Source organism: Glarea lozoyensis (genome assembly GCF_000409485.1).
Source record: "Glarea lozoyensis ATCC 20868 chromosome Unknown GLAREA7, whole genome shotgun sequence".
Taxonomy (NCBI): Eukaryota; Fungi; Ascomycota; class Leotiomycetes; order Helotiales; family Helotiaceae; genus Glarea; species Glarea lozoyensis.
The window spans coordinates 1,808,079-1,828,842 of NW_007361002.1; the positions used below are offsets into that span (position 1 = coordinate 1,808,079).

At 45.4% G+C, this 20,764-nt stretch overlaps 6 protein-coding genes across 6 annotated transcripts; 5 read left to right on the forward strand and 1 right to left on the reverse strand.

Moving 5' to 3' along the window:
- Positions 1 to 572: 572 nt before the first annotated feature.
- On the reverse strand, positions 573 to 1,958 carry GLAREA_01765 (Subtilisin-like protein; the record flags this gene model as incomplete). Its single annotated transcript, XM_008088981.1, has 3 exons — positions 573 to 1,093; positions 1,150 to 1,351; positions 1,401 to 1,958. The coding sequence occupies 3 exons, from the start codon at positions 1,956 to 1,958 to the stop codon at positions 573 to 575; spliced, it is 1,281 nt and encodes a 426-aa protein (XP_008087172.1).
- A 2,456-nt stretch (positions 1,959 to 4,414) lies between these two features.
- GLAREA_01766 (PRTase-like protein) lies at positions 4,415 to 5,351 on the forward strand (the record flags this gene model as incomplete). Its single annotated transcript, XM_008088982.1, has 4 exons — positions 4,415 to 4,500; positions 4,581 to 4,849; positions 4,922 to 5,095; positions 5,155 to 5,351. 4 exons carry the CDS (start codon positions 4,415 to 4,417, stop codon positions 5,349 to 5,351), a joined length of 726 nt encoding a protein of 241 aa, XP_008087173.1.
- A 3,926-nt stretch (positions 5,352 to 9,277) lies between these two features.
- GLAREA_01767 (MFS general substrate transporter) lies at positions 9,278 to 11,267 on the forward strand (the record flags this gene model as incomplete). The annotated part of the gene is made up of 2 exons (XM_008088983.1): positions 9,278 to 10,850; positions 10,900 to 11,267. 2 exons carry the CDS (start codon positions 9,278 to 9,280, stop codon positions 11,265 to 11,267), a joined length of 1,941 nt encoding a protein of 646 aa, XP_008087174.1.
- Positions 11,268 to 14,794: 3,527 nt separating this feature from the next.
- On the forward strand, positions 14,795 to 15,801 carry GLAREA_01768 (uncharacterized protein; the record flags this gene model as incomplete). Its single annotated transcript, XM_008088984.1, has 3 exons — positions 14,795 to 15,478; positions 15,529 to 15,603; positions 15,658 to 15,801. 3 exons carry the CDS (start codon positions 14,795 to 14,797, stop codon positions 15,799 to 15,801), a joined length of 903 nt encoding a protein of 300 aa, XP_008087175.1.
- Positions 15,802 to 18,364: 2,563 nt separating this feature from the next.
- On the forward strand, positions 18,365 to 18,802 carry GLAREA_01769 (biotrophy-associated secreted protein 2; the record flags this gene model as incomplete). The annotated part of the gene is made up of 3 exons (XM_008088985.1): positions 18,365 to 18,398; positions 18,454 to 18,526; positions 18,580 to 18,802. 3 exons carry the CDS (start codon positions 18,365 to 18,367, stop codon positions 18,800 to 18,802), a joined length of 330 nt encoding a protein of 109 aa, XP_008087176.1.
- A 680-nt stretch (positions 18,803 to 19,482) lies between these two features.
- GLAREA_01770 (uncharacterized protein) lies at positions 19,483 to 20,697 on the forward strand (the record flags this gene model as incomplete). Its single annotated transcript, XM_008088986.1, has 4 exons — positions 19,483 to 19,635; positions 19,685 to 19,942; positions 19,995 to 20,559; positions 20,639 to 20,697. 4 exons carry the CDS (start codon positions 19,483 to 19,485, stop codon positions 20,695 to 20,697), a joined length of 1,035 nt encoding a protein of 344 aa, XP_008087177.1.
- Between the last annotated feature and the right edge of the window lie 67 nt (positions 20,698 to 20,764).

Below are 20,764 nucleotides of genomic sequence, written 5' to 3' on the forward strand. Positions count from 1 at the left end.
TACGTCGCGCCACCAAAGTATGTAAAACCCTCAAGTACCGGAGTATGTAAAAAATCTCAATCTGCCGGAGAACTCAATCTGCCAAGGGCCTCGTCCACACCAAGCCTCTTATCCCAAACTCTTGTCGACCGGACACTTCTTTGCGAAGAGCTTGGAGATGTTTAGGTGCAAGGGCCGGGGGAAACAGAATTTTATCGGATGATTGTCTTGTCAGGAGAGGAGTGTGGGGACCGAGTGTGGGGAAGGAAAAGATGCGCGTGTTTCAGAAGGAGACGGCGTATCATCAATGCTTTACGAATATGCTATGCCTTGGCTAAATACATACGAAAGCGAGCGAGCGATGCATAGCCTGATGAACAGAGGAATTGTATTTAGAGGTTTTTTGAATTTGTTTATAGAAATAAATTTATACAGTAATAAGGACATATGTCTATCCAAATTGCCTTTTTGGATGTCTAATCCATAAAATGCTCGCAGAGCCCCAAGGTCTAAAAAATTCTAATGATGAAAAATAACTCCATATGCAGTATGCCCGCTGTCATTCATTGGGGGGTATCAAATGCTCCTGTAATCTATTGTCCAGATCCATTGTTTGCAATGATTGCGTTTGTGGTTCCCTTTCCTGGGTCGGAAACGACGGCTCCTGTGGCAGTTGCCAGCTCCTTTAATCTTGCCGCGACAGCGTCGGGGCTCGCGATGCCTTCGAGTGACATGATATAAGCTGCAAGTCCGGCGACGTGAGGAGAGGCCATCGATGTGCCGCTGAGTGTCGCTACAGCTGTGTCGCTTGAGAATCCTACACTTTGTACGTCGACTCCTGGAGCGAAAATGTCAACGACAGCTCCGAAGTTGGAGAATTCTGCTCTGGCGTCGGTTTTGGCGTCAATGGCTCCGACGGTAATGGCGGATGGTGCAGATGCGGGAGAGGTGTCGGCCGCATCAACATTCTCATTTCCAGCAGCAGTGACGACTGTGACCCCTCCGCGAGTGAGTCCAGCGATTGCGGAATTGACGGCTGCTGAGAAGCTTCCACCAACGGACATGTTGACGACTGCTTTCCCTCCTAGAGCCTTGTTGGTCACATCTGTAAGAACTGAATGGCACGTTAGCTATTTACTCAATCTTGGGCTGGGCAGAATTTTGGCATACCAAATTGAAGACCACGAATGACGCCAGAGTTTGATCCTCCACCATCAGCACCTAGGACTTTGACTGCAACCAACTTTGCATTCTTAGCTACACCAAATGCTGAACCTCCAACAGTGCCAGCCACGTGACTGCCGTGACCATTTTCGTCAGTATTAACCTTGTTTACACTGTTGAAAGCGAATGTTGCTCTGCCACCAAAGTCCTAGTAATTGTTTAGCAAGATTGTATATTAGTGGTAGGACGAAACTTACGGTGTGTGTTGTCCGAATTCCAGTGTCTACCACATAGACAGTAATCCCGGTACCAGCCGAGTCATCAAAAGCATATCCATCAGTGCTAATTGCTTTATGAGAAAGGCGCTCCAATCCCAAAGGCGCGTTTGTCTGTTTAACCATGGCTGAAATATTGACCCGTGTATCCGCCTCAACATTGGTAACCATTGGTGAGCCTGCGATGTCGATAATCATAGCATCCTCGGCTTCTAATGCCATCGCCCTCCATCCCATCATCGAGATTGCGCTGACATCGCCAGAAAGGACCCTCCCGTCAGTAGATCGAGCACCGATTCTACGCTTCTTCATTGCGGTCTTGACTTGGTTTACGTGGTCCTCCATCATAGCGTCGGTACAATTCTTGTGGTACACCACGATATAACTGTTGGCAATGACATCTTTGGCATCTGGATTTGATACCGGTATTCCGAGCCCAGTGACAACGGCGCCTGCCTTCTTCTTTCCGGGTGCTGCAGTAACGAGTGTTGAGAATGCAAAAAGAAATGAAACAATAACTGGAACAGAAGCGAACAGCATGATTGAATGATGTGTAAAGACCGAAAAGAAATAAACGTTTGAAGAAAATAAATGGACCTGACAAGAAAAGAGCAATATGAAGAGCAGCCGCCTTACATGTATAGTAAATCAAACCTTTCCCCATGAAAGACTCCTTTGTCAAAGGTCGAGTTGGCCCAGGTCGTGTGTTGCCAAGTGATACAGCGCCAAGTCAGACTGGGTCCGCGTATATTGAACACGAATCCAATCCAGGACACTGGCGCGTCTCTGCATCAAAGCTCATCATTCAAGCCTTACCAAACCGAATGCTGGGCCGACCATCTAAAAGGGGGTAGACGTGGGTTTGAGGAGAGGTCAGCCACTTTGCACCCTTCGAGCCCAGAGCTCTCCACCTGTGTAAACAACCCTGAGGATGTCTTGCATGTCGAGCTGTAACAGAAAGTCGCTTGTGGCGGTCGGCAAAAGTTCTTTGGTCCTTTTCGACCAGCCCTTCGCCGTGCATCCACCCAAATAGCCCTGTTTCACAGTCGACCGCAGCCAATCAAGCTGCACCCATAGCCAGCCAAGTACCGACAGCGACTTGAAACATTCAGTTCTTTCGATATGAGCTCTTGGAAATTTCCCCGCGGGTGTCCTTTGTCATTGGCCCTAAAACACCGGTTTGCACCGCGATGGCCTTTCATTTTAAGACGAGAACCAGTGGGACGACAGCATGGTGCGCTGGTGGGTGCGATTCAACACCGACATCTAGATCAGGCCCAGCGCCGAAAACAACCCAACAACAAAACAAAGCCCTCGTCCTGCCCTGCCTCGTCCTTTCAATCATGTCCGGGAGATCGTCTTTATGCGCTGGCCGCAGAGGGTGGTGACTGGCCGTGGAGGTGAAGGCAGCAGAGCGGCTGTGGTGTGTTGACAGGTTACTTTCTTTCTTCAAGGCCTGGCTGCCATGAAGATGCGACGAGCGGGAGACGAAGCCGAGGGCTGACTTTCTGACGAGGATTGAAAGTACAGTACGTGCAATAGGGCGTGGTCAAGAATGAGTGTGGAATCTTGAGACGGATGCGAGTTGTCGTTTGTTTGTGTCGTTGTGAAGCTTCCGTCCATGAAAGAATCCAAAGATCTCCCCGAAGCCAGGGGAGCTGATCAGCTTTTGCGACGAGCAAACGCGTCTGGCCGTTCCAGCTTAATTGGCCCACTTTCAGTGCCGTAAATGGCCCGACCTAGGCCGATGCCGAACCGATTGCTCTTCTGTGGCCGACGGTTTACTCCAAACCTCAACAACAGTAAAACACTCCTTTCATCTCCGCCCTTCGATGTTTGTGCGAAGCCTGGTCTCCGACCGTTGTTGTTGAATCAGTTCTATTTTGAGAATACCGTGACAGCTGACTCTACCGCGGCTCTAGGCATTACCGCGAACGTGTAAGCGCCTTTGTTCCTTTTCGAGACCTGGCTGAATGTGCTTTCCATGAAGCAGACCGACCCGAATCATATCACCAACATTGTTGTCATTTGAATGCTGCTAGGCAGTGCTCACGCGTGTTCTTTGCGAGCGCATTTCTTTTGTTCGCAACGAGGGTTACCAAACCACTGCCCCTGAACCACAGGGCGTCCCTCAAGCGTGTATTTCGAAAGAATGCTTGGTGGCAGATATAATGCGTCTTGCTATCAAATGTACTCCAAGTGTCATACACGTAGTGTGTGGCTTTGAAAGAAGATAAAGTTTAATGTGGCGAAGACGTTGCGGCGGACAATCTACTACTACTGCTACTGCTTCCTTTTGCGATTTGATTTACAACACATTTTTTGAGCATGATTAAACTAGAAAGTACTCTACAATATTACATTGCTGTTTCATCTAAATATCATATATTTTAATGGTTATTATTTCGCTGTTTTAGGGAGCTTCGTGTCGCATACCCTGACCTCAGTCTATTTTTACCCCCGACCTACCCTTCTGATGGCAAGGTAGTCGGTTTCTCGCGTCGGAGAGTCCATCATTTTGAGCACATTGTGTTTCGATAAATGGATATCAGGTGTGTTTAAATCCATACCCTCCCTTGCACCGTGGTTGCGTCGACGAGTCTTTTCTGTAAAAGCAATTTTGCTCTGGGTCTAGAAGTCTAGATCCAACAGAGAATATATTATAACACAACCGAGAACTAGTTTATCACCACTAAAGGCATTCAAATAACAAATGTAATATCCTAAGTTTTCAGTCGTGATTCATAGCACGTGTTCTGCTGTATCGTCGAGAAGCTCGATAATCAATCTTAAATTATTCACACGTCTTTGCAAAATACCTTCTTTACCTATCTTTGATCTTTCCTACCCTTTAATCACTTCCACGCTTGCTTTCTCTTTATTTCAGTCATCAAATATTTACCCGACTCCTGCATACGACTTACCTTATCTAGCTAGCTTGCTTCTGCTTGTCCCTCGAAATCAACAGTTTGAAGCAGACAGATAAATTTCCAAAAATGGCGGAAACACACTTTACGGAACCAACGACCGAGTACTGGCAAGAAATTGAAGACCACGATAGACCTATTCCAGAAGCGCCATGGTACATACTGCAGCTCTTTCCTTTTCTTGTCAATCACAACCATCTGATGTTGAATCAACAACCAGCTAACGAGCCCCAAGGAAGTTCAAATATCCAGCTCTTCTCCTTGATGATAAATTTCTCTACCTCCCTATACGTCCACTCCCATCCAGCACACCAGACTCAGCCCCAAAAGAAGCAGTGGCCTCACTCTCCCTCACACAATGCTCTTTCGCCGTATCCGAAACCCTAGCATCACAGCTCGCTAGCTTGATAAAGTGGAAATATAGCTCTCATATCGATATTGTGATTGGACTTCCAACGCTAGGCCTCGGTATTGCAGCTGCCGTGGCGAAGGAATTGGGTCACTGTAACCCCCACTTCTCTCATTTCCCTCATGAATCAAAGATATGAAAGGAAATAGATGCTGATGGATTCTTAGCAAGATACATACCCCTAGGCTACTCCCGAAAATTCTGGTTCAAAGACGAGCTATCCACAAACCTCACCTCCATCACCTCCCCCGACATGATCAAAAAAGTCTACCTAGACCCCGCACTTCTCCCTCTCGTCAAAGACCAACGCGTCTTAATCGTTGACGACGCAATTAGTTCAGGTATGCCCATTTTCTGCCTCTCACCAAACCTCCTACAACACATCCTAACATAAACCAAGGCCAAACCCTCCTCGCAATCTGGAATTTCCTGGAGAGCGAGCAATTAAATTGTAGGGTCACTTCTGTTGGCGTAGCCATGAAACAGGGATCACGCTGGAAAGAGGTATTGGGTGAGGAGCGCGCGGAGAAGGTTGTGGGTGTTTTTGATAGTCCACTTTTGAGGGCTGTGGAGGGAGGTTGGGTTGTTAGGGAGTAGAGAGCGGCTGTTGTATTTGGTGGCTTGAACTTTATTCCCTCTTATTTCTTGTTTGGCGATGTGCGTATTGCTGATTTGCGTGGCTTGAATATCGGAATGAGAGGATCGGTAACAATTTTGCTTGAATGGGAAGACGGGTTTTCGAAGCATTTCTTCCACAATGAATACCTGATTTTAAATTGCCCATAAATATTTTTCAATCCAAGCTCAGAGCAACTTTTAATAGACTTCAACTAGCCGAACTAAGCACGAATAGTCTAAATTCAGCATTCTTCAGATATCCTATAGCTACTCTTGAACCTCGTAATAGCGATATATTCAAGTATTAAGCAGCGTGCTTGTTCCTCAAACGTCAACAATTGGTCCTATAGCCTAGGAATACCTAGACGCTTACTTGAGTCTGAGTATTTCTCTCACGATTCAACTGCTAAAGAGCCGTGACTTATTTTAAGGGCCCCCAAATCTAAGGATAACTCTAGATACTGGAAGGGATACCAAATGTCAAGAAGTGTAAGCCCTCAGAAGCTCGTCCAAAGCGACTCGTTCATCTGTTCCACAGAGTCTACGATTCCCGTGTCTCCAACACGTCGAACACACTACACATCGATACTGCAAAATCTAGCTAGCGAATTCAATGGCTTGGACAGAGACACCTAACCGTTCGGGAGTTTCGCAATATTTCTAGCCTTGTTGGGACAGGATTCTTATCTGAGCTCGTCGAGCTCAGCGTAGATAGTCATCATGAAACAGCTCAGCGAAGAACGAGCTTGAAAGAATGTGCGATGGGGATCTGAAGCCAGTTTATGTAACAAGACAATGTCTTCGGCGCGAAATTGGTTGAAACGCTAGGATTCTACTTGATCGAATGTCACTTTAGAACATTGAACTCAGGCGTCAACCTCAATAAATATAACAATCACGAATTCAAACTTGATCGAATGCGATCAAGCTCCTCGTCACTCATATTTTATCAGATTGTTGACTTCTAACTCCCAAAACCACGGTTTGCACACCGATTCATAGACGAATCGTGACGTTAATTACAATGAAGAACCCATGCTACGACACTTCTACATCAACACTCCAGGCCAGGCCCTCAATTCTAAACATCGTCAGCATCAAACCATCTCATCGTCATTTACCATTTCAGCTCAAAACCTACCATCATCGCACGATTCTCTGGTAACCAATACAACCACTCACTAAGAGCGACCCAAGCAGTCTCGATACTAGCAAACCCCCAGCACATGACCTCCAAGAATTTACCTGCCAAGAAGCTTCTTAATTTTCTTGGCTTGGTTGTAAGTGTGGTTGGAGTGTAGTGTGGTTAGTATTAATTAGTACATTTTGCTATCCAATTAGGTAGGGCGGTATGGGTTTGATAACCGTGTTTTTGAACGTGGAATGAATATAGAAAATGCAAATCCTTATTTTAGCTGTCGTGTACTTGATACTTGAAAGTTGATGAGTCGATTTGGATATGACGCAAATTTTAGAGTATTTCCCCCTCGACAATCTGCGACTCTTACAGTGCGATTTTTGCATCTTGAATCTGGTCGATGAAATGTGCGCGAGTTAGGCGTCGTGCATTAGTAGGTAGTTATGGTCTTTGAAATCTAGCAGACAAATTCTAGATCTTTGAGTCGTGAGCCTTTTGAACATGAATACTGCGTGGTGTCTGAAGGCGCACGAAGGACGAACCAATGACAACTTGCAAACTAACAGACCCTCCTAAGGCACGTTAAGTATCTACAAGTACAGTATACATTTGACGGTTCTACCTCACTGCTAGGAGCCCCATTTTTTGAGGGGTTGTTAGGTCTGACTAATAGCTTCAACCATTGACCACTCGAGTAATGGAAGAAGTGTATCGGAACTACCCAAAATCGAATTTCCTCTTGTAAGTTGTTCGCATATGTTGTGAACACACTAGTAAGGGTTAGCAACAAAAACAAAGGAAAACATCATACCTAGAATATTGAATGAGGAACTCCAGTTGTCTTCCAAAGCTAAGATGATTGGATAGTGTTGATTATGAAAAACATCACTAGTCAAGTCACTAGTCAAGACGAACTCATCATAGGCACTTGGCTAAATCAAGGCGAACTTGAAGTATCTGCGGATTTGGAAACATTCCTGTCCTTTCATAATGAACAGTATGGGGTGGTGGAAACAATAAGCAAAGTTCGGTTGGTCACACGCATTCCAGTGGGAGGACGGTCACGTGGCTAGAGCAAAAACTTGATCGGCCGAAATGAGCATCTCCGATAAGCATGATCCAACTTTCGTCCCCACCAAATGCCAGGAAAAGGTTATGACGGACCGAGAAAGAGACCGATCAAATGATTCATTTCATTGCATTTCCTGTCGGTAGGCCCGAGACTGTCCGAATAAGCAATTGCTGCAAGCAATCGCCAAGGTAGATTGGCAAAGTTGCGGTGTGGCGTTTGGAGGAATACTGGGCAAATTTGGCATTGCTTGTCTCGTCGCCATTGGTCTCTGGTTGGCTGGAGATTTGAGAGCGGATGAGGCTCAATCGTAACACAACATCACTTTTTTGAAAGTCTCAAACAATCAATTATTACTCCACGGTTTCTTCTGATTTCAGTAACCAGTTCGCTCTTGAAAATCAAAGGATACGGGCCAATGCGCCGTTTGTTCTTGTGGGGTAGGAAGGTAAACTTCTGCGTGCCCAGGTGGAGTTGAGGCGTGCTCGCCCTCTTCCCCGTTGCTGCAGTTGACGTCATCGCTCCAACGTCACGCTGGATCTCCGTACGAGAATTGCTGTGCATCCGCTTGTCGCGTCGCATCGAGAATTGACTTCCCCAGGTCCCTGAGATCAAGAGCCGGGTGAACAGGTCTCTTTTGGCACATATCAATCCAATCAAGTTCATACGCTCAAAGGATCAGCTCCGTGCATGTTGGATGATGGCTACATGCAGCTCGATCCTGTCCATGCAGTTCCAACAGCAAGATTTTGGCCGGGAGAGTAAAGTGTAGTCAAGACACATTCAGGCATCCGTACAAGCTTTTGACGTGAAAAGCTTTCCAGGGAGAACAAGTCCAAGCCAAGCAGCTCGGCGGCTTCCTCGGTTCGCCTGGAGTCTTGTCCACTTATCCTAATCCACTCTTGAAGATGGGTGTAGCGGTGTTTCGGCGGATCTGGATTGGACACTCAACTTCGTGTGGGGGACAGGAACTGGGCCCGTATCAATTGGGGGAGGATTGAGTGGAGGACGAGGTGAATGACTGAGTTGAGTGTATCTGCATGGAACGGACGACACTATCGAGACCAAGTAGTCAGTAGAATGTTGACCACGAAAGGGAACCTGCGTGAACCACTTCGCCGACAATCGCCAGCTATGGAAATAACAATGCCACCGGCCAATTCAACTCCTCACCCCGCGTTTTCGTGCGTACGCTGTAATAGTGCAGGCGGCGTAAAGATGCAAATGCCATGCCAAGCTTGCATTTGATGGACGCCTCGTGCGCCTCGATCTCGCCGAGTAAGCGCTCTTTCCCCCTTTAGGTCTGGCTGCTCACAGCTTGCTCTCGTGGTAATGACGTACTAAGACCTTTGACTCCCATAGTACTCCAGAGCTAGTCGCGCTAGTACACCACGAGCACTCGAATATTTCGTAGCTGCAGCGCGACGGCTACTAGATCGAGAATCGATACGATGCGATAAGCAAGACCGACCGTGTTTATAATGCTACTCTGTCCCCAGCTTTTTTCGACCCTTCTCGCAGCTACCCTTCCTTACCTTCAACCCTGAATATCAGTGTCGATCATGGCCGTGAAGTGATAGTAGGATATCCGCATTTTTTCATCCATAAATCCCATACATAGATACTTAATCTATCCATCCGCCACACATCAATACACACAACTTCCGCATCTATCGATTCTATATCGACTACTTCATCATGCCTTCCGACCCTCCAGCCGGGCCCCTCGCGGGACCCGATCACAATAACGAGAGAATCCTAAACTCAAACGACCACTCCGCAAGCAGTTCTGCTGGCTCGGAACACACCAAGGTCGAAACGGACAATGAACAAATTGAAAATGCTCAGCCCGCGAATGCGCCGGCCGCCAATGAGACAGGCCGCCCTCGCAATCATCCTCACTGGGGTGAGACAACAGTTGCTCCCGCGGTCACCAAAGGTTCAGATGACCTACCAGACGCCGAAAAAGTCGGGACGAATGATAAGATGGAGCTCACCGAGGACATGTGCTACGATGAGCTTGGATATGCATTCCCGGAAAAGAAGAAGTGGTGGATTCTGACCGTCATCTTTCTGGTCCAGGTATCCATGAACTTCAATACCAGCTTGTACTCAAATGCGGTTCCTGGTATGTCGGAAGAATTTGGCATCAGTGCACAGGCTGGCCGATGCGGTGCCATGATCTTCCTTGTCCTATACGCTTTTGGCTGTGAACTCTGGGCACCTTGGAGTGAAGAGTTGGGAAGGAAGCCTATTTTGCAATTGAGTTTGTTTCTCGTCAACGTCTGGCAACTCCCTGTGGCTCTTGGGAAAAACTTCACCACAATTATGGTCGGTCGAGCCCTTGGCGGTCTCTCCTCCGCTGGCGGTTCCGTTACTCTGGGTATGATTGCAGACATGTGGGAGGCTGACACCCAACAATATGCTGTCGCCTTTGTCGTCTTCTCTTCGGTCGGTGGTTCGGTTTTGGGCCCTGTTATTGGTGGTTTTTCCGAGGCATACTTGGGTTGGAGGTGGAGTATCTGGCTTCAATTGATTTTCGGCGGAGCCGTCCAAATCCTCCATTTCGTGTGCGTTCCAGAGACCCGTTCTACTATCATGATGGATAAAATCGCAAAGAGGAGACGCGAGGCATCTGCAAAAGAAGGAAGAGAGGAAAATATCTGGGGGCCAAACGAGTTGGTTCCTTTCCGTGAGCGTTTCTCAGCCAAGGAGATCCTCGTAACCTGGATTCGACCATTCAAGATGTTCTTGACCGAGCCTATCGTTCTCACACTTTCGCTCCTCTCTGGATTCTCTGATGCACTGATCTTCATGTTCATCCAATCTTTCTCGCTCGTCTACAAGCAATGGGGATTTGGAACCGTCGAACTTGGATTGGCATTCATCCCTATCTTGATCGGCTATTTCATTGCCTGGTTTTCCTTTATTCCAGTCATTAAGCGGAACATCGCCGAGCGAAGGGCCAAACCCGAGGATGAGACAGCGCAATACGAGTCCCGACTTTGGTGGCTTCTTTACACCGCACCTTGCTTGCCCATTGGCTTGATCGGCTTTGCTTGGACATCTACTGGTCCACCATTGCCATGGATTGCATCTTCGATTTTCGCAGCTATTGTCGGTATCGCCAACTACGCCATCTACATGGCCACGATTGACTACATGATCTGTGCTTACGGACCGTATTCGGCATCAGCAACAGGTGGAAACGGATGGGCCCGTGATTTCCTTGCAGGTGTTCTTACAGTGCCAGCAACCCCCTTCTTCCAGAGTAAGCCTTGGTATTCTCTTCATCTTATTGATTGCTAACGTGTTTGAAGATATCGGAGATAAACCACTTGCATATGCATCCACCATTCTTGCTTGCATTTCTTTTGTACTGGTTATTGCCGTGTATGTTATCTACTGGAAGGGACCGGTACTCCGAAAGCGTTCTCCATTCGCACAGCAACTTTCCAATGCGCGAGAGCAGCAAGACGTCCAAGGCCGACGCTTGAGCAAGCGACCAACTGGCAGCCGTGCCAGCAGCTTTGCTCGTTCTCAGCAAGATCTTCGTGTCCGTCAAGCTACCGGAAGCCGACAAAACAGTCTCTCGGGTACTGCCGGAAGACGTACGCCCAGAGCGACACCAGGACACACACCTGCCCAAAGCCGTGCAGCCAGTCCAGTTCGTGAGGAGGAGGAGTAATTGAGCCATTCCAGGTCCTAGTATTTCCTGGCTCCCGGGCGTAAATTGGAGGACATATTGATATTGGAGTTCGGATACATATTTCTTTGTAGACATGCATGTACCATACCATGGGTTGTCAGTGCTTTTAAAGTGTATACCACCGATTGGGCGTTTTAAGGATTCAAAGAAGAATTGATTATTGAGTGTACGAAATGGGGTGGAGTGGAATATAGAAATATTAGGAGGAGAGTAGGAATAGGCAGAGGAAGAATATAATTAAAAGTTCACAATACTTTTGTTGGCAGCTGCTGGTGATGCTATTTGTTTGGAAAATGGTAGGTTTTTGTGCGTGATCGTTGTGCTTTTGGTGAATATAGTTTTCTGGTCTTGATTATTGGGGAATCTAAAATGAGTGCGCGGGAGCCTGATCCTATTCGGCTCTCAAGTCCCCGTCCCGGTCTGTCGAAAATCTTACAGCTCGAGCATGAGGAAGTATTCTTGATAATTCTTTTGCGAGTTTCCATCTGGTGCGAGGCGACGTGATTAGGTATATTTAATTTTTTCGTCTATTTTGAGTTAAAATTTGAGCTCTGGCTGTGAATTTGAGATGGATGTTTGAAGCAGATCAAGTAGGTCGGATGGGAGGGGTGGTGGAGGAGGGGTGTGTGTTGTGATCGTCGGATTGGAAGGAAGTGGTAGGGTTGCGTTACGGTATGAGTGAATCTGTATGTGGAAGCTTGGAACGTGCGATGTGGTTTTGGTTTGATGTTGAGGACTTGAGGAGGGAGCGTGGGTTGAAATGAGCGTGCTAGACTGGAATGCTGAGGAGGTTGATGTGTTGTGTTATGAGAGAATCCGGAAGGTTTGGGAAAAGAGAAATGGATTTAGTTGCGATGCAATTTTATCATAAATCGGCTGGTTGAGGTGGTAGGTTTTTGTGAGTGAGATGTTTTGGGGTAGATTACTGGGCTGTAAAAGTTTCGAATTTAATGTTCTATCACTCGATATCAGTATGCTAGATTACAGGGAACTCGGAACATAGATGTGATAGATACTGCGTCTGGATGAAATTAATTGTGACGATCGTCGACTTGAAAATGGTAGACAGTTTACTTTTGAGCTATAACCTTTCTCAAGCGGAGTTAAGGCTTGTTTATCCTCGATTACGCTGGGGAAGTTTTGGTTGATAGATTGGCAGGGAGATGTAATTTTTCTTTGGTTTTCATACCTTGGTAGAAGAGTTTGTTATCACTGGATCAGTTGCGATAATTTTGATATTAGTGGGAGATGAACGTTGTTCTTCGCGGCTGGATGTGTTTCTTCAAGGAAGGAACAAGGAATGGGAGTACAACTGTCCTTGTATGTATTGCGGATATGATTATATGGTTGAAGAAGAATGTGCAATTATCGTCTCATTATGATATGTAAAATGAACAGCGTCCGTTCCGTTGACGAAGTAAATTGTTGATCGCGACTACCCTGCCTCGAGAAGAACTGTGACTACGATCAAATGAACAGGTGATCAGATTCTGCATTTATAGGCACGGGTCGCCTAAATTACAGAATATCGACACTAACAAGTAAGCACGCCTCATATCACATCTAACAAGCCCAGAGGATTGTTCATCCAAGGATACCAGCGTTCAATTTACACCTGCTTAATCTACCTGCGTATTTTAGGGGTCATTTCTGTAGTGTCGCAGTTACACTGGCAGACGAGCTTTATTTTCATCGATTTTACAATTGAAAATTAAAACGCTTGGTTTCGAATTTTGGGAATGAGAACTTTCTTTCTTATTTCACGATGAGATGAACTAGATGTGAGGTTGTCAAATTCTAGGAGTTCTGCAGCATGCAATTTATCGTTCCTTGAAACGAAATTTCATTTTCTGTTAATGTGGTTTGGGACTTTTGTTGCTGATTCCGTATTGAGAGGGGTATAATTTGATCAGATTAAGCAGTTTAAGATGTCTGAGCAGATGTCTTTTATTTAAAGTATGTCATGAGACGAATAGTTTGGGTCTTTTGACATTGTCTGAAGAATTCTAAGTTGTTAAGACTTGTCATTTTCAAACGTAAATCTTCTTGTAATTAGCTTCTTGGCTTTGGGCTTTTTAATAATTTGATAATGAATGATTTACCTTAGAACGCACCATTCTTTCTCTTTTGACAAGATATTCTTGTAGCCAAAACTACGTAAATGAGTTGATCTCGTTAAAAAGAGGGGTTGTTTAAATTCTTTCCGGAAATTCACATAACGAGGACCTAGAACGGACTTAGCTATCAGCTTATTTCTTGTTGTTCTTGATTTATTGTCATATTGGAAGAGGCTCATTGAAGTTGTATTGATACAATAATTGGAAGGTTACTAAGCTACAATGGTTCGTTTGCTTTTGGACTTTCAATACCTCATTTCTCGATTTCCAAATCAAAGCAGACTTTTCGTCACTTGCTAATTCTCTTGCTCTTTCGACTGAAGACGAGTGTCACAAGTGAAGAATGAGATTGCTGCAGAACTGAAGAGCTGGTTGATGGTTGAATTAATTGAGTTAGCTCCTTTACAGTCCTCTGTTTGAATCTTTGAGTTTGTGGAAATACGTTAAATTAGTTTACATAAGCGACATATTTTGGGGCTGATCTTTGTTGAATAAAATGAGTCAAGTCATACAAATCTGTCCTTTGAAAAAGGTGAATACCATGTTTATGATTAGTATTAGGTGAAAAAGCTGTTCACATAACCTTTATATGACTTCAAGCTAGAGGAGTTTTGACCCCTGAGTGATAAGCGAGCACCACTCCAACTATTAAACACTTCGTTATTTTGTAACCTGCAGGCAAGTAAAGCAATTATAGTTTATCTCAATTTATTTAGAGTTGTTCATGCGTTATTTCACCTTGGTTTATTGGTGTTCTGGGTGTTGGTTGTGGGCTTTGCAGCACCCTGCCCCTTTTCTTCTTCACTTTATGCGAGCTTGCGCTAGCGAATGTCTTCGACGAAATTACGAGCTGCACCATGTTTAGAAAAGACTACGATTTGATAGCCCGGAATCTTTTCTCTAATTTATCCCATCCAAAGCAATGGTATTATCCTACTCTTCAACGTGCGAGCGCTCCCATCTGGACGCGCTTCCACGCGGTTCCACCCGTCTCAAGGCAGCAATTGCTGTTTGTTGTTATATTCACTGATAATCTGCCAGCTTCGCAGAAGCGCCTCGGCTCAACAGAAAACCTTCTCAACATTGCACATTCACTGAAGCCGTAGACCGAAAACTCCGTGTCAACGTACGATTTCAGTGCCACGAGGCATCAACAAAAAGTCTAATCTACCTCTTCAGGTGCAAGCTTGGAAGACGCGTCGGCCGAGAAAACCAGTAACCATTCTGGTGATTCTGGTGAACATGAGCAAGTTTCTCAAGTATAAAATCTCGAGACCGCTCCCATCGACTCCTAAAAAAAACATCAACTTTTCGACAGCTTCGACAGACGTTGTTTCAAGCCATCTTTCTTGCCAATCTTCTTTCAAAAACCCCATCAATCCTCTCATCATGTCGTCGGTATTGCGACGTAACGGTCCAATCATTCCAATCATGGACTCCCCCCAGCAATTCCATCGCGTCGACACAGCCTTGCCGTTGCTCAAGCGCAACACACCAACGGTCCCAGTGTTCCTCTCAGACACTCAACTTCCGGTACGCCTTAATCAAGTTGTACGCATTGACCAAGATGATTCGGTCATGACAGCGCTCGAGATGTTTTGTCCGGAGTACGGTGTCTCCATGGCGCTACGTTCACGTCTCCAGATCACACACCTTGAGAACTTCCCAACAAGATTCCCCATGACACGTCAATTCTCTGAGGCATCCAAGAAGCTGTATGGAAATCTCACCATGAGTTGGGACTCTATCGGCATGCGAGTTGATTATCCCATCCCTAAGGATATCATGATCCCTGACGGAGATATTAACTTCATTGGTCTGATGGCAAATCCCAAGATCAATTTTCGCTCCTTTGCAGAGGAACTGACCAACCTCAACATCGGCAAAATTGTCACCAAACAAGTCACTGAAGCTGCTTGGGTTCACTTCCTCCTGCGAAAGTTCAAGGCCTTGTTAGCCGATCAACAAGCCCTTCAACGTGGTGTTGGTATCGTCACGCAACTTGTCGCCTTGAAGTCCGAGCAGGACGTTTCCGACATGGCAAAGGTTCACTTGAATTGTCTGCTCAACGAAGTAAGTCATGCATCAAGAATCGTGCGTGTTCTGAGGCTAATACTGTAAAGGTCGAGTCCCGTGACGCTGCAGTATACTGGAACGATGCATCGGATTCTAACCCAGAGTTGGATACCAAAGATTTTGTAAGCGTTCTTCTCATCTATTATACAGTGAATTTTACAGCTAACCACTTGGAGGATATTCTTGCCTACCAAGACAAGATTGATGAAGAAGATTCTACTTGTCAAATGTTGACTCCTGAGCGCTTTTTCAAAGAATATCCCAGTCTGTTGGTTGAGAATGTTGAGGATGTTGAGAAACTGCTTGTTGGTGGGCAATAGATGCTGAGGGTCACTTTCAAGCTGACGTACAGTACGAGGCTGAGTTTTTCTCTTGTTTGATAGATGGATGAATTGAGATTAGACAGGTTTTGGAAGTTTGTATGAAAAGCTATTTGATGAAAGGAGTCCGGTGTTCGTAAATGAGCTCTAATCAATCAGGACGGAAACTGATGTTTGTAACTGAGTTTGCATCAATCAAAATACAAACCTACTACAGATCGGTATAAAACTGTCCCTGTCATCTTTAAAGTGCATTTTGAATTTTCTCCTGGACTCGAAAACCCGTTAAAGCATCGTGTGCGCGTGAGAAACGCGCTCCGAATCTGATTCACCTCGGCGACCAATATAGCTTAGTGTTCCACACAAAAGAATGGCAGGTTTATCAATTCGTTTAAACCAAACATATCCAGCCAATCATTCTTGTGAGGCTTCAAAGTGATAACTTTGTCAAAAAAATACCATTCCTCCCTCTTTACAGAGGGCTAATGCACTTTCTCCCCACGAAGGACGAGATGGTTGCCATGTCTGAAACAGAACAGGAACGGATGCCGAAACATACTCTCCGCTTTCCAACTGGGGAATGTGAACATTAGTTCTATGGAAAGATTCTGGATTTGGGTGGACTCAAAAACTCTCCAATATTTTTGGGCACATTTTCCGACCAGAACATGCTTTTGCCAGCTCGTTTGCCCAAGTCTACGATGTTCATTAGAATTATTTGACCATTCTTTTGTCAAAATCATAGATCTCCTTTTCCTAGGCATCAGCTCGCGTGACTACACGGCAGGAATATTTTCACGTGCGACGTGTGGGATGTTGGAAATTGAGATGCTTCCTACTGAATGGATGGCGACTACGTATCTGGCGAAAACTGATCCTAGCCAGTAATCACACGTTGCGGTACAGTTGCCGCGCATTTAAATCTCGAATTTAAAAATTCAAACTTCATAATCGTGGGATCGTTCTCCAAAAGAATTTGCGGTATTTTTGTGTGTATCTACATCTAGTATTTTCATTGACAGGGTGAAACAATTTTTTTCAGAGCCCGCTCGGTGCTGAAATCAACTTCTGATCCCTTTCTTCTTGATTGGGGGCTTCTCGTGACGTCCTTCGCTCGAAAAAAATAATATGATGTTGAGCGTGGGGAAAAGTGTGACGAAATTGGACCGTCCCCTACCACATTCACTTCAACAGATAACCGTAGGGAAATAATTTTTTGCGGAGGAAAGAGCCATTGGTCTTTTGTTATGGTTCTAGCTTTCTCGCACAGTACAACGAAAATTACATCGTCTTTGAAATAAGTCTGAAATTGATTCCACTTCTTCAACCACGTCGAATCGTCGTGCCCAAAAAAAACTCTCCTATCGCGTCGGCGACCGTGGATTCTGGTATCTTTTCAATTATTTGACCTGTTGTTCTTTGTTTCTTTTCTGATATAGGTTTTTATCTTCAGATCCCCGCTGCAAGGGAAAGGTTGAGAAGTGTTATGTTTTTGATCCGACGAAAAGTATGTCAAGCCCGCTGTACCACCAGTGCAAACTTTTCATATTTTCATTATCAAGATAAGTTACGTCGATGTTCTACCATAATGAAGATTGACGATCGAATCGTACCGACTCATGCAGGCCTTTCTCTCATGGTTGTCGACAGTCTGATGCAGTTAATAACACTGATGATTTGGTGGAAGATGTGACTTATCTTGCGGAGGACAAATAAGTGCCAGTCACCTGCGCAGTAAACTTGGGCTAGACAAGTCGACTTCGAACAGAGCGTAAGAAGTCTTATTTAGTTAAAGTAATAGACGAAATGGCTCATATTGCTCTAAATTGGTCCACTAAATAACGATATTCGTCAACTTAATCGAAGAAATACCGTGTTTTGACTGCCACTTATTTTGTCCACCGCGAGCTTATCCAAGTGAGAAATCAATCCTAGCATGTCGTGGCCATCGTGTAAAGCTGCTTTAAAACTTCGAACAAGCCGCGTCAATTGTCTACTTTCCAAGACAAATATATCCAATCACGAACATGGAATGTACAGTTACTGTTACATCAGCGACTTGACATCGTATACCCAAGAGGGAAATATGTCGATTAAACGCAGCCTGTCCGAGTTGCCGCATAAGATGCACGGATATATATGCTCTTTCCAGCTACCGACTGAGCCGATCTCACAATAATCTGGAGCCGAACAGATCGTAAGACTGCCGCCGCCGCAAAGTTTCCCCACCTGCTGGGTTTGCGTGGCTGATGATCTGCGGTTTGACGTCTGATGTCCCCTGAAGCGAAGCGTCCGGATGAACATCTGTAACGCTGTCAGTCGCGACGACAGCAACACTGACCTTCTGGAAGTAAGCGAATCTAGCAACACGAAAGTATATAAGATATTGAGACCCGGGCGAGAAGATTTGTTCTTCATTCATTCCAGTTCATCAGCTTTAATCATTTCAGTCTCTTCTTTTCAAAACTTACCGACCCGGCGTCGTTCTTTCACACCCACTACATTCTTTTAATTCACACATTCTCTTTTACACAACCCTCAAACTCCTCAAACAACTTTCAAAATGGTTCAAATTACTTTCGCCGTTGCTCTTACCTGTAAGTTTCTGTAGACCTTGTACTTGCTGGAAATATTTCTCTAACGATATTAAAGTCATTGTTTCCGCCCTCGCTGTTACACCAAACAACGCAGGTGCACGCTCCGTCGGTCTCGGTGATGGATCCCAGTAAGAAGGAACAATCGAAAATCGCAATCTCTAGATAGACTAACAATTTCCAGATTCATCACCGGTGGTTGTGTCTCAAACGCCGACTGCTCGTCCGCTTGCTGCGCAGGTAACCCAACGGTAGGCGTATGCTCTGCTGAGGCTGCCTCCCTTCAGGCGGGAAAAACTGGCTGCGGATTTCTCGATCAAAATAAAGCTGCTACCATTGCTGCTGCAAAGGCTCAAGTTGCGAAGCAGGGATTCAAGCGTGTTGTCAGGGCTGCTGAGAGTGCTTAGAGATGTGTGTATGTGATGGATGCATGAGAAGGGGGTGGATTGATGCGGTTGATGAACTGATGTTTCCGGAATAGATTCCGTTAAATAACAGAACAGCTAGAAATCTAAAGATGCACAGCTGTATGACTTTGTATATGCAAGTGAGGCTGGTTGAGAAGGAGATGCAATCAAGTATAGAGTCTGCGAGTGGGCCGATCCGCTGCAAATCTACGAGTTTGTCTTCACTGGTGGGGGTAGAACTGCACCAGCATGCTGTGTAACCTACTATTCTCGTTCAGAGTCTCGGTCCACGGCAGTTGAAAGTCGAATCAGGTTCCACAATATAATTGTACGACAGTCAGAAGTGTATTCAAATTGTCGTCTTTTACTCATAAAGCTAAATTAACCGAAGACAAATAGCCTGCATCGATTGACGACCTACACCTCTAAGCAATCAATTTGATATTTACACGCTTACAATAGCTGCAGTGTGGGGCAGTTATTGAGCGCTAAAGTTACAGAGATTAGAAATTGGGGATGTCTTTTTGAAGTGTTGAGACGGTTTAAGGGATATTGCTTTTTTCTCGTTCCGTGTTTCATGGGCAACAATTCAATTCAGTGAAAACGGCCTGGAGAAACAACTTATTATATCTTCAAGCTCAATCACTCTTTTGCGATCTCAACAAAGAAGGTAAAAAGCCATGAAGTGGGCTTTATTTCTTCCACTGGCGTTCGCCATACCTGGCAGCGCAGTAGTCCGATTACATTGTTCGCAACTCGTAACTCAACGATTAGACCCGCTTGTAGACCCAGGCATGATGCCTTCTAGTCATGTTCATCAAATTGTTGGAGGAGTGGGTAAACAGATCATTCTTACATCGAATTGCTAACCATCAACAACAGAACTCGTTCAACGCAACCATGGACCCGAAGAAGAATATGCCAGAAGAGTCAACGTGCACAACCTGCCAATATGCCGACGATTTTTCGAATTATTGGACTGCAGTTCTCTATTTTCGAGCACAGAATGGTAGCTACAAGCGAGTTCCTCAACTGGGCAATAATCAGTTTCGAAATGCGACTGGGGGCTTGACGGTTTACTACATGCAGGATGCCATATATGACTCTACGCAGAAGTCTAAAGTCACTGCATTTCAGCCAGTACGTTGTGCAGAAAACTAGACTATTGCAGCCATTGAGACTAATCTAATAGGGCTTCCGAATGTTCGTCGGAGATATATTTGCCAGGACGCTGGCAGAAGCAGGTCGATTCCGACAATTAACTTATACCTGTCTCGACGAGTTCATCACCCGAGAACCAGAATTGATCGCTTTTCCCAAACGGCGTTGCAAAGAAGGAATCATGACATCCCTTAGATTTCCGACTTGTTGGGACGGCAAGAACCTCGACAGCCCAGATCACATGTCGCATATGAGCTACCCGGAAACAGGAACTTTCGAAAGCGGTGGTCCCTGTCCAGCCACTCATCCAGTTCGGACTTCACAAGTAATGTTTGAAGTGGTGTGGGACACGAAGCCCTTTAACGGTCTTGAGTGGCCGGCAGATGGTTCTAATCCTTTCGTCTGGTCGTTTGGAGATGCCACGGGTTATGCGAATCATGCGGATTACGTGTTTGGATGGAAAGGCGACGCTTTGCAGAAGATTTTGGACACGCCGTGCTATTTCAATTGCGACTCAGTAGGGTTGAAGCTTCAGTCAATTGCTGAAATGAATAATTGTACCCAAAAGCCTGTGATTGATGAAGATATTGATGGTTGTAAGTTGCAATTTTTTTCTTCAGTCCGTGATTTGAACATCAGGCTTGAGCCAGAAATGCTAATTTTCGTATCCATCAGGGCTTGATGTTCTCCCAGGTGGTTATCACGCTGAATATGCACCTATATCGTTGCAATAGTCCAGGCGAATTTACCAAATTGGTCTCGACGCCTTGAGGTGGAGTTAAAGCACTATCGCAACTATGT